Below are 12,878 nucleotides of genomic sequence, written 5' to 3'. Positions count from 1 at the left end.
AGTTGAATAAAATCCAAGGGTCCAAGTCTGTGGGCCTTCCATGGATATACTCTGTATTATATCCAGAGCTTTGGATATACTCCTGTACTTTGTGAAGGTCCAGGAGGAAAGATATAGAAGACAGAATTCCCCAAACGTCTTTGCCTGTATCGCCTAGCATCGCCGGGAATCACCACTGAAGGGGTTCACAAAGTTTAGTGAAATGGACTCCCACTGGTACAGTTCATTATGGCCCAGGAAGCCCTCCCTTCCATCATCCCGTGTGACCCTCCAGATAACTCCTCATATCGCAGAGCAGAGCCCTGAGTCCCAGGATGGAGTGCTGCTGTGCACTTGTGGCAGAGCCTGTCTCCTTGGCTTCTTGTCTTAATTTCTTTTCCCCACCACATGCCCTTAATTCTCCAGAGGAGAGAAGCTCACTCTCTGAGTTATTCTGGTCAGTCGTGGGAAGAACCAGCCACTACTCCAGGCGGTGGTTTTTACCAAGTGCATTTTGCTTCTTTGGTTTCCATAGCAAATCCCTGAACCCAGGCCAAAGCCTTATTGTGGGATGAGCAGGGGCTCAGAGCGTGGGCTGTCTTGGGGACATCCATAGTGACCACTTACACGGTGCCATGGCTCTGCCATGGTGCCCAGAAGCCACACTGCATGAACTCGTGGGCTGCCAGGAACAAGCCTGATTTTGAAGAAAATAGCTTTTTTGGTTTTTGAGATTTTTAAATTTCTCCCTGCTGCAAAGAAGGAATTTGGAGGCTCTAGACTTTTGTGTATATGTGCTTGGTTTTTTTTGTTTTGTTTGTTTTTTAATTTTACTTTTTGTAGAGGCAGAGCCTTACTGTGCTGCCTAGGCTTTTCTCAAACTCCTGGCCTCACGCAATCCTCCTGCCTCAGCCTCCCGAGTCGCTGGAGTTAGAGACGTGAGCCACCGTTATTTTGTCTGGGTTATTTTGTTGTTGTTTGGCTTTTTTTGATAGCAGTTGCTTAGGTCAAACTTATTTCCTGAAAAAAACAGAAAAGCGTTTTCTTCAATTGTTGCTACTTACAATAAATAGCATGTACACTACCACCAAAAAAAGTGAGGCAACTTTGTCTACTCTATACACACCTTAAATGCTGACTATACCTCTGAGCACTTGGCACAGGCCTGGGCACATAGTCAGCTCTCAGTGTTAGATTGACATCACAGATGCCTCCGGAAGCTCCATCAGGACAGCAGGTTGCCCCATCATAACCTAAACTCCTTGAATTCCTTAACTGCCCCCTCTTGGGCCTCCTGGGGTGGAAGTTACCATCACTCTTTCTAAAAGGCCAGCATTTAGGTGAAGTTTTCTTTTTTTACTGGCTTGTCTATTTAAAAATCTACAAAAAGATAGATAGAAACTGTCATTGCGGTTCCCAATCCCTCCCCTGACTTCTCTCTTCCTAAATGCTAAGCATCCTATAAGGCCCACCTCCTCTGGGAAGCCCGCCCCAACCCCCAGGCTCTCCCCTCCCATGACTGTAGTAATAAGAATGGAGGCACCTAAGTAGTTCATGGTTTACAAAAGGACCTCCAGGGACCCAACTTCATCTCAGCTTCATGCGTGTCCAAGGCAACAGGATCAGTTATCTCATACAGGTGAGGAAATTCAGCCAGGCTAAGTGACTTGTCAAGGTATGACCTTTATGGAGTGGCAGAGTCTAAGCCCTGGACCCAGTGCCCCCAACTTAAAAGTCTGCGTGCAGTCCACAGAAGAGGAGCAGCAGGCTGCTTATTTCCCTCTCCCTTTGACGCATCGCATGTTTTAAATGTGAAGGGTTAACAGAACTGCAGAATGCAAAGGAAAATGTTTGGGGAACAATTGGCCGTAATTACAATCTGCAGAAGAGCCCCTCAACCACAGGGTGCCTGAAACCTGAAGCCCTTCTGAGCTGATTGTGCTGGGGGAGCCAGGTACCTACCAGCCCACTGAAGACCTTGGCTTGCTGGGCAGCTGGGGGCCACACAGGGTTCCAGGAGGAAAGGACAGAGAAAGATGCAGAGTCTGGAAGTGTAAAGAACACTCCCTGCTCCCCACTGCAGCCTAGTAAGACAGGGGTAGTGGATGGGATGGGCCTCTGGTGTCTGCCTCTGCCACCCAGCAACTGGGAGAGGTATTCCTGCCCACGTGTGGTGTGTGGCCATCTTTGTGCACAGAACAGTGTGAGCTTTCCTAAACAACCCTCGAGACTCAGTGTTAGGCCTTCTTGACATGGTCCAATCAAGGCAGGGAGTGTGGTGTGGGACTTCCTCCTCCCCGTGGGGAATGTGGCTGAAGTTACATCTCACATTCTCTGGATTTGACATGAGTTCCCAGGCCCAGCCAAAAAAAAAAAAAAAAAAAAAGCCTGTTGACTTAATGCTTTTGTTTAAACTGAAAATTAATGGATGAAGAAGCTGATGTGACAAGCTGTCCCTGGGGAAGTAATGGGTGAACCTGACAAAGGCAGGGAAATTAATGATTAGAAATATATAGTTGTCTGAGGTCTTTTAGTGAAGGACAAACAGTAGGGGAGAGGGGTAGAGGAAAGCAGGGCTTTTAGTGATTTCTCTGTAAGGGGAAGGTTTCAGGGTGAGCACCTGGGTGTTGGGGAAAATCAACTGGAAATTTGGGCCTTCCTGCTGATGTGTCCCCTGTGGTCCCACAGCACATTTCCATTTCTCTCTCTCTCCCCCACTAGCCTGAGCAACAATATATATCTAGCAGGCATTTGTAAAATACCTGTTGAAGGAATAACTAAATTAACAGTTCTGTTACGTCTGTTGTCTCTTTCTCTTGTCAGGCTTATAAAGATGTCGAGCCCATACATGAACAACCTTATTATCCTTGGAGGGATGCTCTCCTATGCGTCCATATTTCTCTTTGGCCTTGATGGATCCTTTGTTTCTGAGAAGACCTTTGAAACACTTTGCACCGTAAGTCATTCTGCATAAGCCAGTGGCATATGATAGAAAGTTTCCTTGGTGACCTCAGTCATCAAAAACATGGATGCAAACCCAGAAATACATGAACAGGCAGGGAACAACACATTTAGGAGTTCTTCAACTCAACAGGGAAGAATGGTGTTATTGTCAGACCAGAATGGGTATAAATACTGGCTGTAAAATTAAGATAATGGACTTCCAGCCTGGGCAACATCATGAAACCCTGTCTCTACCAAAAATACAAAAAACTTAGCCAGATATGCTGGTGTGTGCCTGTAGTCCCAGCTACTCAGGAGGCTGAGGTGGGAGGATTGCTAGAGCCCAGAGGTCGAAGATACAGTGAGTTGTGATCGTGTCACTGTACTCTAACCTGGGAAACAGAGAAAGACCCTGTCTCAATATATATATATATAACGGATTTAATAGGCCATTGTTAGAATGCGAACCCACTAAGAAATGACAGAGTAATATAGAAAAGGAGGGAGAAAAGTTATCCAGAAAAGCATCAGCACCAAGGGTCAGGGTTAGGGTCAGGGTCGGGATCGTTTGAGAAGGCACAGATCCTCCCATCTACCGTCAAAAACCATCAAAGAATATGATGATAGATCTTTGTATGTCTGACTTTGAGTCATATGGTAAAAGCTGTGGTTATTATTTTCTATTTAAGCGGTGTTTTCTTAAATAGTTTTTTCCTATTGTTCCCCTAAGAAGCATTTTTAGACTTTTTTTCCATATGATTCCCCTTATGCAAGTTTAATACCAGAAATATAATGTATATCTGTTTGTGTACTTTATGTATATCTATGGTTTACACATTAAAAAGAGTAGTGTTTCTTCATGTTCAAGAACCAACAGTTGCCCCCAAGGGGGCGATATCATACCTAATGAGATATATATATTTACATTTAATGAAGTCCAAAGCAGTGTAATTTATTTTCTGTATTTTAGAAAGATTATTTTTAAAGTTAACATTTTAAAAATTGTAATGCCCAAAGAAATGCCTTTTAGTTATTTTTTTTAAGGGGGTTATGTATTGGCAATCACTTAATAGTTATATGGAGCTAACCCTCAGTTGAAAAGATCATGAACTTTTTAAGAAGGAAGTAACCAGTTGAGATTTATTTCTGGACATTGACTATGATCTGTCCAAATAGGGTTAGCCTGTTGGGTCTCTTTAGAGTCCCAAATGCAATAATTCATCCAGTCCCCTGCCTGGAAGACCAGAGCTAGAGGGGTTGGTCAAAAGATCGGTGTTGAGTTGATTAATCCAAAAGCCATTCCTTTGTCATTGCTGTTTTCTTTCAAGATAGTGAGAGCACTGTGGGCCCTTTTTTGCAAAGCAGCCCTTTTTAGACTGCATTAGCTGTTTGCAAGCCTCAGTGTTGCCCACTGCTGGATGATGAGGGCTGAAAGATAGCAGTGAGGGATGCCTAAGTGAAGGACCCCTTAAATGTGCTGCAAGTCCCCACCCATACCCCAGACTTTGAGGACTGAATCCAGTCCAGTCCCTCTGCTCTGGCACAGCACATGAAAAGGAGGGAAACCCCCCAAGATCTTACAGTCTAGGGGATTTTGCTCTCCTGATTTCTGTGGATGATTAGACTGGACTGACTGTTACACATCATCAATAAATTGTTCATGTTACCAGTAATTTCAGTGTGAGCTGTCGGAGAGGTCTACAGATACACTTGCTTTATCCTTAATTGGGAAGTGCCTTGAGAAGTGTGTGGTCAAGTCCCCAGTAACTGAGGTCACTGGGGTGCTCAGGCACCTCTCCTCTCCTGGAGGGACCTGCAGGGCCATCAAATCCCAGTGCTCCAGGGTCACTCAGTTCACTCTGCCCACTCAGACTTTCTCACTCCAAGTGTGGCACTGGCTCATGCCTGCTTTACTCTGCCCTTCTGGGAGTGGAGGAGGTGGATGAATACAAGAGATGCAAGTCCCTGGCTTTGCTGTGCTTGGAGTCAGCTTCCAAAGAAGGTGAGCTGCTCAAAAGTCCTTGTGGGTGTGTTTCAGTGGGGTTGTTCTCTAGAGTGTGGCCTTCTGACATTAGAATGATGACCAAAGCACATGGAAGTCTTACTAATTTTAGCGGAAGTGTGAAGGGCACTGGGTCTCTGATATTCCTACATCAGCATGACTTTTGTGCCCTGAGATGCCTAACAATTTCATGGACATACAGTTTTTTTCTGTTCAGCTTTCCTGGGCAGTGGTGAGGCCTGAAGAAAAGGTTGCTCCTGAGGGACGCTGATGAAGTTAAATGAGGATTTCTCTCTTCCATCTGTGCTTAGACCTCCTCCCCAAGTTTTAGGACACTATGATGATTACAGTAATGAAAATGATACTGGGGCCGGGTGCAGTGGCTCATGCCTGTAATCTCAGCACTTTGGGAGGCTCAGGCGTGTAGATCACCTGATGTCAGGAGTTCGAGACCAGCCTGGCTAACATGGTGAACCTCATCTCTATAAAAAATACAAAAATAGCTAGGCATGGCGGCACATGCCTGTAAGTCCCAGCTACTCTGGAGGCTGAGGCAGGAGAATCACTTGAATCTGGGAGGTGAAGGTTGCAGTGAGCTGAGATTGCGCCATTACACTCTAGCCTGGGCGACAGAGTGAGACTGCATCTCAAAAAATGATAGTAGGGGTAAGTTTGGTGACTCCAGTTTCTCGGTGGCATCCCTGAGAAGTGAAGGGCTTACCTCGGTCCCCCGGCTAAGAACCACTGGAGCAAAACCCTACCCTCATTCCACCACAGCCCCACTCCCTCTGGGGGGCCCTCTCTGCCCATCTCTTCATCAATTGCTGTTGGCCACCTGGGAATGCCTCCAGCTGGCCTGAGTTTCAGTCTCCACTACAGAGACTCCTGCAGCAGACATCAAGGGCTGCCCAGCCTTCAGAAACTTTCTCCTTCCCAGAAAGAAGTTTCTGACATCTCACCTTGTTCACAAGCCAAAGGCGATGAAAGCACAGGTGCTTTCTCAAATTTGACCTGAATTCAGCAACCACAGGGTGACGCAGGCTAGGGAGCAAAAACAGGGACATCCCCCACACCCAGGGCTTTTCTTTTTAATGAAGCCTGACATTCTATTCTGGGAGTCACGCTCATTTGTGTGAGGGGAAGGTTGTCCTGGGAAGCTAGAGAAGGCTGGTATGAATAAATCATAAAGCGCTTCACAAATCAGCATCAGCTCTGAACATGAGAACCCAAAAAGATGGTAGGGGCTGGTTCTCGCCGCCCCTGAGAATTAACTGTTTTAGACGTTCTGTAAAGAGGAGTCCACATGCCTGACTGTGGGGAAAAGGCATAGATGATCTCCTCTGGATTGAATTGGGTCAATACAGATGTGTACATGAGTTAGGGCTGGGGTCATTGATTTACCAATTCTCAGTATCGCCCAGGAAGAGGATATTAAAGCTCTTAAATTTAGAGCCTAAGTACCAGTCCCCGATGGGTACAATTTGGGTTCCTTCCACCTGCTATTCCAGGCTGAGCCACTCCTTAATGTCACTTGGTGCCGTGGATTCTGTTCTTCAGACCTAGAAGGCTGCTCCCAGCAAACTCCCACGAGCGGGGAGCTGCAAGGAGAAGCAGGACCGCATGGTGAGCACGGGTCTTCAAACAGCAGCCTGCCTTTGACTGCCACCTCTTCCACTTACTAGCTCCTGACTGCAGCAAGTGACTTCACCTCAGTTTTCTCATCTGTACAATGAGCATCACAGTTTTCCCTCTGCAGGATTGCAGTGTGGGTTAAACAAGGCGGTTCAGACAAGCCGCCTGCAACTCAGGGAAAGTGCTGCGTGGATGGGTGTAGGAGGAGGGGTCAGCATCACAGTTTGTCACCTTGTGTCCCCATCACATTGTAATTTCCTAGTGTTCCATACTGGGTTCTGTAAGAAATCTTAAAGGACAGGGGACAAGGTAGACCATGAGGTCAAGTTCAGACATGGTGCAGCCTAAGTCATTCTGTCTGCTCTGCTGCCATATACATGCTGCTTTTTTTCCCTTTTAGTTTTCAGTATAGCAGCTTAACACAGTGAGAAACCATGAACACCACCTCAGGCAGAAACCTACAACAGTCACAAGATTAGCCCTCTCCAGGGGCAACACTTCTGCTGGGACAAGAGTGGGTGCATGTGTGAGCACATGCACACACACACACACACGCACATGCACGCACAGTGCTACTGCTAGGGAAACAGTTTCTCTTAGTTCCCATCCCCCACTCCCTCTGACCCTTTCCGGAATCTTCCCAGCCTGTCAGTGCCGGTTTCAGCAAGTCTTGAGAACAGCTCCAGCTATACCCTGTGCTGTCTCCCTGGACACTGTGTGGGTAGTGGAGTCACCATAGCAACGTGGCCCCTGTGGACATGGAGCTGCCTACAAGGGCGGTGCTGGGTGTGGGCCAGGGCCCCATTGCCAGGGGGAAGAGAGGGACTCCCACGGTGGAGCTGACCTGGCTCTGGGATCTTAGGTCCTGTTTGCCCAGACAAGGAGCCCGGCAGGTGGGGAAAGGAAAAAGCACTCCCCTTCCTTGTGGATCTGAGGCAGAAATCCCAGCTCACGCGTGGGAGGAATAAGAATGCAGACAGGATGAGGAGGCTTTAGGTGGACCTTCCATCCCAGCATGGGCCTCACACAGCTTCCTGGGCTCTCAGAAGCATTCCCAGGTGTGGGATAGTCAACAGCTTAGTGTTAACTTCTCGAGCCTGTGCCCTCAGCCCCTGTGATTCGCCACGGCTGGCTTTCAGCCAGGAGCAGCCTTTCCTTCACCACCACCTGACAAGGCCAAGTTCACTGTCCCCACCTTATGGGACAGAAAACTGAAGCTCTGTCGCACACTGCTAGGCAACAGGGATGAAGCTTAAAACTAGCTCTCTTGGACCACAAAGATGCCTGAGATGTTTCATTCTTTTTGAAAACAAGAATATTCTGACTTTTTGCCGGGTGCGATGGGTGGCTCACGCCTGTAATCCCAGCACTTTGGGAGGCCGAGGCAGGTGGATCACCTGAGGCTGGGAGTTCGAGACCAGCGTGGCCAACATGGAGAAACCCTGTCTCTACAAAAATACAAAATTAGCCAGGCGTAGTGGTGCATGCCTGTAATCCCAGCTACTTGAGAGGCCGAGGCAGGAGAACTGCTTGAACCTGGGAGGCAGAGGTTGCAGTGAGCCAAGATCACGCCATTTTACTCCAGCCTGGGAAACGAGCGAAACTCTATTTCAAAAAAAAAAAAAATTCTGATTTTTTTATTAGCTGCTAATACCAGGAAAAGAAAGGTCAACTAAGTTCTTAGAAATCTGGTAACTACTTATCCCAGCCAATATTACCAAAATTTTTGTCTCAGATTTTTGCAAATTGAGCTATAATCCATATATCATATATTTTGCCCTTTTAATGTCTACAATTGAGTGGTTTTGGACTATTATTTCATTTTTGATGCCTTTCCAGACTATATTAGAGTGTCTAGCACAAAAGAGAGACATTCTGCTGTGGTACTGATTGTATTCAAATCCCAGCTGCACTACTTCCTAATGTGTGGCTTTGTTTACCTTATTTAACATCTCTGAACCTTAGTTTACTCTTCTGTAAAATGGGGATGACAATAATAGGGTTGTGAGGATTAAATGAGATCATGTACGTAAAGCACTGAGTGCCTGCCAACACAGTAAGACTTCATACATCTTAGCCGTCATCATCATGTATGAATGATGGGACTCTGTCCAAATAATTCTGTTCACCTCTGGATACCATTAAGAGAGACACTGATAAAGCCGAGTAAACTTAGGTTGAAGAAGAGGCTGGGAGGCCACACGCGGTGGCTCATGCCTATAATCCCAGCACTTTGGGAGGCTGAGGCAGGTGGATCACCTGAGGTCAGGAGTTCGAGACCAGCCTGGCCAACATGGTAAGATCCCTTCTCTATTAAAAATACAAAGATTAGCCGGGTGTGGTGGCAGATGCCTGTAGTCCCAGCTGCTCGGGAGGGTGAGGCAGGAAAATCACTTGAACTGGGGAAGTGGAGGTTGTACTGAGCCGAGATTACACCACTGTACTCGAACCTGGGCGACAAAGGGAGACCCCTTAGTTTACTCTTCTATAAAAAATTTACTCTTCTGTCTCAAAAAAAATTTTTTTAAGAGTCTGGGAAAACCAGTTGGTGCTGGCCAGTTTGGTGCAGGTACCCATGGCAACTTCTGGCCTTCTGTGGCCTTGCTCTGCCCAAACTGGAGCAGGAACAAACGTGGGTTTTGCTTAAGTCACAGCCAAGCTGGTGGCTGCCTCTGCCACCTTGAGTGCTGAAAGGGGCCTTGGGGCAGGCAGCAAGGGTGGTGAGAATGACACAAGGCAGGACCTCTGAGGACACTGCAGCCATGTAGTGGTTAGAATCTGGCCTAAGAAGCAAGCCCGGCCCAGGGCTGCCCTGAGGGGTACTCGAGAGTGTGGCTCAATTTTAGCTCCCACCTGCCTCTACTTTCTGACCACCCCAACTCTTTTATTTATTTTTCTACTAAAAAAAAAAGTATATATAGGTTATAAGCATGCCGTTCAGTGAATTTTCACAAACTGAACTCAACTGTGACTCCAGGATCCATATCAAGAAGCAGGACCTAACCAGCATCCCAGAGGCCCTTCCTGTCTCCTTCCAGTTCCTATCTGCTCCTCCCTACCCCCATCCCGCCAAAGGGAGGCCCCCATCCTGGCTCCTGCTAGCACAGACAGTGCTGCTCAGTGTGCACTGAGCCACCTGGGGGTCTGGACGGAATGCAGGTTCTGGCTCAGCAGGTCCAGAGGGGGTCTGTGCATTCCTGACACTCCCAGGGGATGCTGATGCCACATCCCCAGACCACACCTCGAAGAGCAGGAATAAGATTAGTACCTGGTGCTTAATTTTGTGTTTGTCTCTTAGAGACTAGTTGTGTAAAAGAAATGGAAGCACCAGAAGCCTGCTCCTGGGGCCCAGTTGTGGGAGGGAAGGAACTCCTGGGTTGGAAGACACCAAGGTGTGGCCTCCACCCTTGAACCTCGGGAAGCAAGGCAGTCCCATCACAGCTGGCAGGGTGGAGTCCAAGTCTGAAAACACACCTTTAGCCTCTTCACCCTGCTCAGGATGGGCAGCAGCTGGACAGGGATGGGGCGCAGGAGGCCCAGGCACTGATGTGGGAAGTGTGATGCCCTCTTTGTGCCCTCATGGGGGTACTGAGATTTTCTAACTCTAACTAGAAAAGTAAAGGCTGCCTAGGAACACCCACTTGGCCTCCCAGTAAATTCAAGTCTGGTAGGAATTATTGAAACATTTTTAGTTAAAAGGCCATAAACCTGTGATTATTTTGTTGTTGTATGGGGATTTCTTTTTGAGGCACTTGAGAAGTAAAACAATTTAATAATGTGAGTTTGGGGGCTGTTTCTGCAGGTGGACTCTCATGGTGGCCATGATAACGTGGCTTGTGATTTCGGAAGGCAGTGGGAGGGCTGGTGGGCCAGGAGAGAACCACAGCGTTTGACGGTGACCTTGTCTGGCAGGTCCAGACCAGCTCGGGGAGAGGGCCACAGGGACTAGCTGTTACAGGGCCTGATTGGGCCAGCTAGAGTCCTGGATGGGGTACAGATGCCCACTTGAGGACAGTGGCCTCCCCACCCCCAACTGCCTTCCAGAGGAGGAGGCTGAGGCAGGAACCAGGGACTCTCCAGACTCCTGAGCCAATAAGCAGGATGATAGCCTCCTTTCTCAGACACCCCACATGTGGGCCAACCTCTGGCTCTGCTCAGCACTCTTATTCCCATGGTTCGTTCATTCATATGATAACACTCCCTGACACTTACTAGGCACAGATCATAGTCCTCAGGGAGTTGGCAGTGCAGACGGAAAACCTAATTACACAAACAGTTCCTATTTACTATGCTCTGTACACTGACAGAGACAGACCTAGGGGAATGAGTAAGGCCCAGAAGCAAGGGAAAAATCAGGGAAGACTTAAAATAAGGGACCCCTCTGAGTGAGCTCCAGTTATTTCTGGAAGTCCTAAACAATACACCATACTTGCCCGCAAAATTCTCAGCAGCTGTAGTCACCATGGTGTGGCCACTCAGTCCTTCCTCTCTAGCCCTGACACTCACTCTTCTGTGTCTTCTGTCCACAGAGCTGCAGGAAGGCACACAGCAGCCCCCTCCCCACCATGTCCCACCCCTCTCCTGCCACCACCCATCTGAGAATGCTGCGCTTCCAAAAAGCTCCCCAACCTCCAGTCCTGATGCACCTTCTGGGGTTGTAGGGGAAATAGGAAGAAAGGTCTCTTCCTCATTCTGCATTGTTCTGTGGCCCAAGCCAAGGCCTCCAAGGGCAGTTGTGCACATTCTGCATGACACAAGGGTGTTAGCTTCAGGGACAGGAGCTGAATTTTGGCCTGTGATCTGCCCTTTGAGCCAAGTTCTTGGAGTTTGTTGGCTACAAGGTCCTTGAAGAGAGGAGTCCTTCAGAAAGGGGCACAGAGGCTGGGCACTGTGTCTTGGCTGACCACAGTGGCTCACACCTATAATCCCAGCACTTTGGAAGGCCAAGGTGGGCGGATCACAAGGCCAGGAGTTTGAGACCAGCCTGGCCAACGTGGTGAAACCCTGTCTCTACTAAAAATACAAAAATTAGCCAGATATGGTGGTGGTGCACACCTGTAGTCCCAGCTACTCAGGAGGCTGAGGCAGGAGAATCATTTGAATCGAGGAGGGGGAGGTTGCAGTGAATTGAGATCATGCCACTGCACTCCAGCCTGGGTGTTAGAGCGAGACTCCATCTCAAAAAAAAGAAAGGGCCCAGAGGGGGCACATTTCTATGATTTGCTCCCAGGGCTCCTAAGATGCCCCCTAGGCCCTGTCTTGGGTTCCAAAGTACTCCTGGGGGGTCCCAAGTCACCAGTGTCCCCCGGCACCATTCCCCCAGAAAGGCTCTGCTGAACTCTAAACTTAGAGAAGATTTTCTGTACCGGTCTTACCTAAAAGACCCTGAGCAAGACAGGTTCTTACAGAGCTGTTTCTAGAGGCTGCTCTTCAGCGTCAGGAAGACAAGATGGGCCCTGGAGACCTCAGGCCTCTCAGCTCCCCCACCTCATAGCTCACAGTGGTCTGGGGCTTGCTTTGGGGCAGTCTGGGAGTTTCTTCCCTCCTTCTCACTATTGATGGCCTGGGGTGAGCAGTCAGAATGAAATAAAAGGCCCTTTAGAGAACCTTTTGGACTGCAAAAGAGTGACTTGCCCCTTGTGTCCAGCCAGCCACCAGGGCTTGCTCCTCCCTCTGACTTGTTAGCCTGAGGCCCACAGGAATCTGTGGTGTCAAGGAGGCCCAGAGCACAGCAGTTCCGCCCTTCATGTCAGAACAGGCCTGCCCACAGAGATTGTGTGTCCATTTTCATGCTGATCCCCAGAAGGGCAGTGAAAGCCCTTCACCGTGCCAGGCATGCTTTATGAAATTGGTGGAGCAAGCGGCTGAGCAGGATTGTTGTGGGCATAGATTTTTCCTTCCATTTGGAGATTTGCTCTCATTTCTTTTTCCTTTTTCATAGCTGGGACTGAGCTGGGAACTGCCTGCCTAAATTTTCTCTTCTCCCTGGATGTATTAGGTTCAAGGCAGTTTGCAGAGGGGGCTGAGTACTTGATAGCTAAGGGGAGAAAAAGAACGATGTTAACATCAGAAAAATAAACACACATAAGACTTTAGGAGAAAAAGTGAAGTAGTGATTTCTCTGGTGTTGATGAATCAGTAGAGACTTGTATTGGAGGCAACATATTGGAAAACAGAATCATTAGAACCCTTCAGATGAAACCTTCTAGTTTATTTGGCAACACAGAGCCACATAGAAGGGAGGCACCTGGGTTGTCATTAAATGAAACCTCCCTCAGTGCAGGAAACACCCCTGCAGCATTCTAATGGAAGGGGAGAAGAG

General features: G+C 48.1%; 1 protein-coding gene across 2 annotated transcripts in view; it reads left to right on the top strand.

Annotated features, from left to right (window-relative positions):
• The window catches only part of GABBR2 (gamma-aminobutyric acid type B receptor subunit 2), a 423,612-nt gene that overhangs the window by 317,942 nt on the left and 92,792 nt on the right, over positions 1-12,878 (top strand). For both annotated transcript variants that reach the window (XM_035253005.3, XM_078373143.1), the window contains one exon: positions 2,803-2,935. In XM_035253005.3, the coding sequence (XP_035108896.1) occupies positions 2,803-2,935 (133 nt within the window). The remainder of the gene's footprint in view (positions 1-2,802; positions 2,936-12,878) is intronic.

Source organism: Callithrix jacchus, chromosome 1 (assembly GCF_049354715.1).
Source record: "Callithrix jacchus isolate 240 chromosome 1, calJac240_pri, whole genome shotgun sequence".
NCBI classification, from domain to species: domain Eukaryota; kingdom Metazoa; phylum Chordata; class Mammalia; order Primates; family Cebidae; genus Callithrix; species Callithrix jacchus.
Note: the sequence above shows the minus strand (reverse complement) of the source record. Positions and strands in the feature narration are given on the sequence as shown.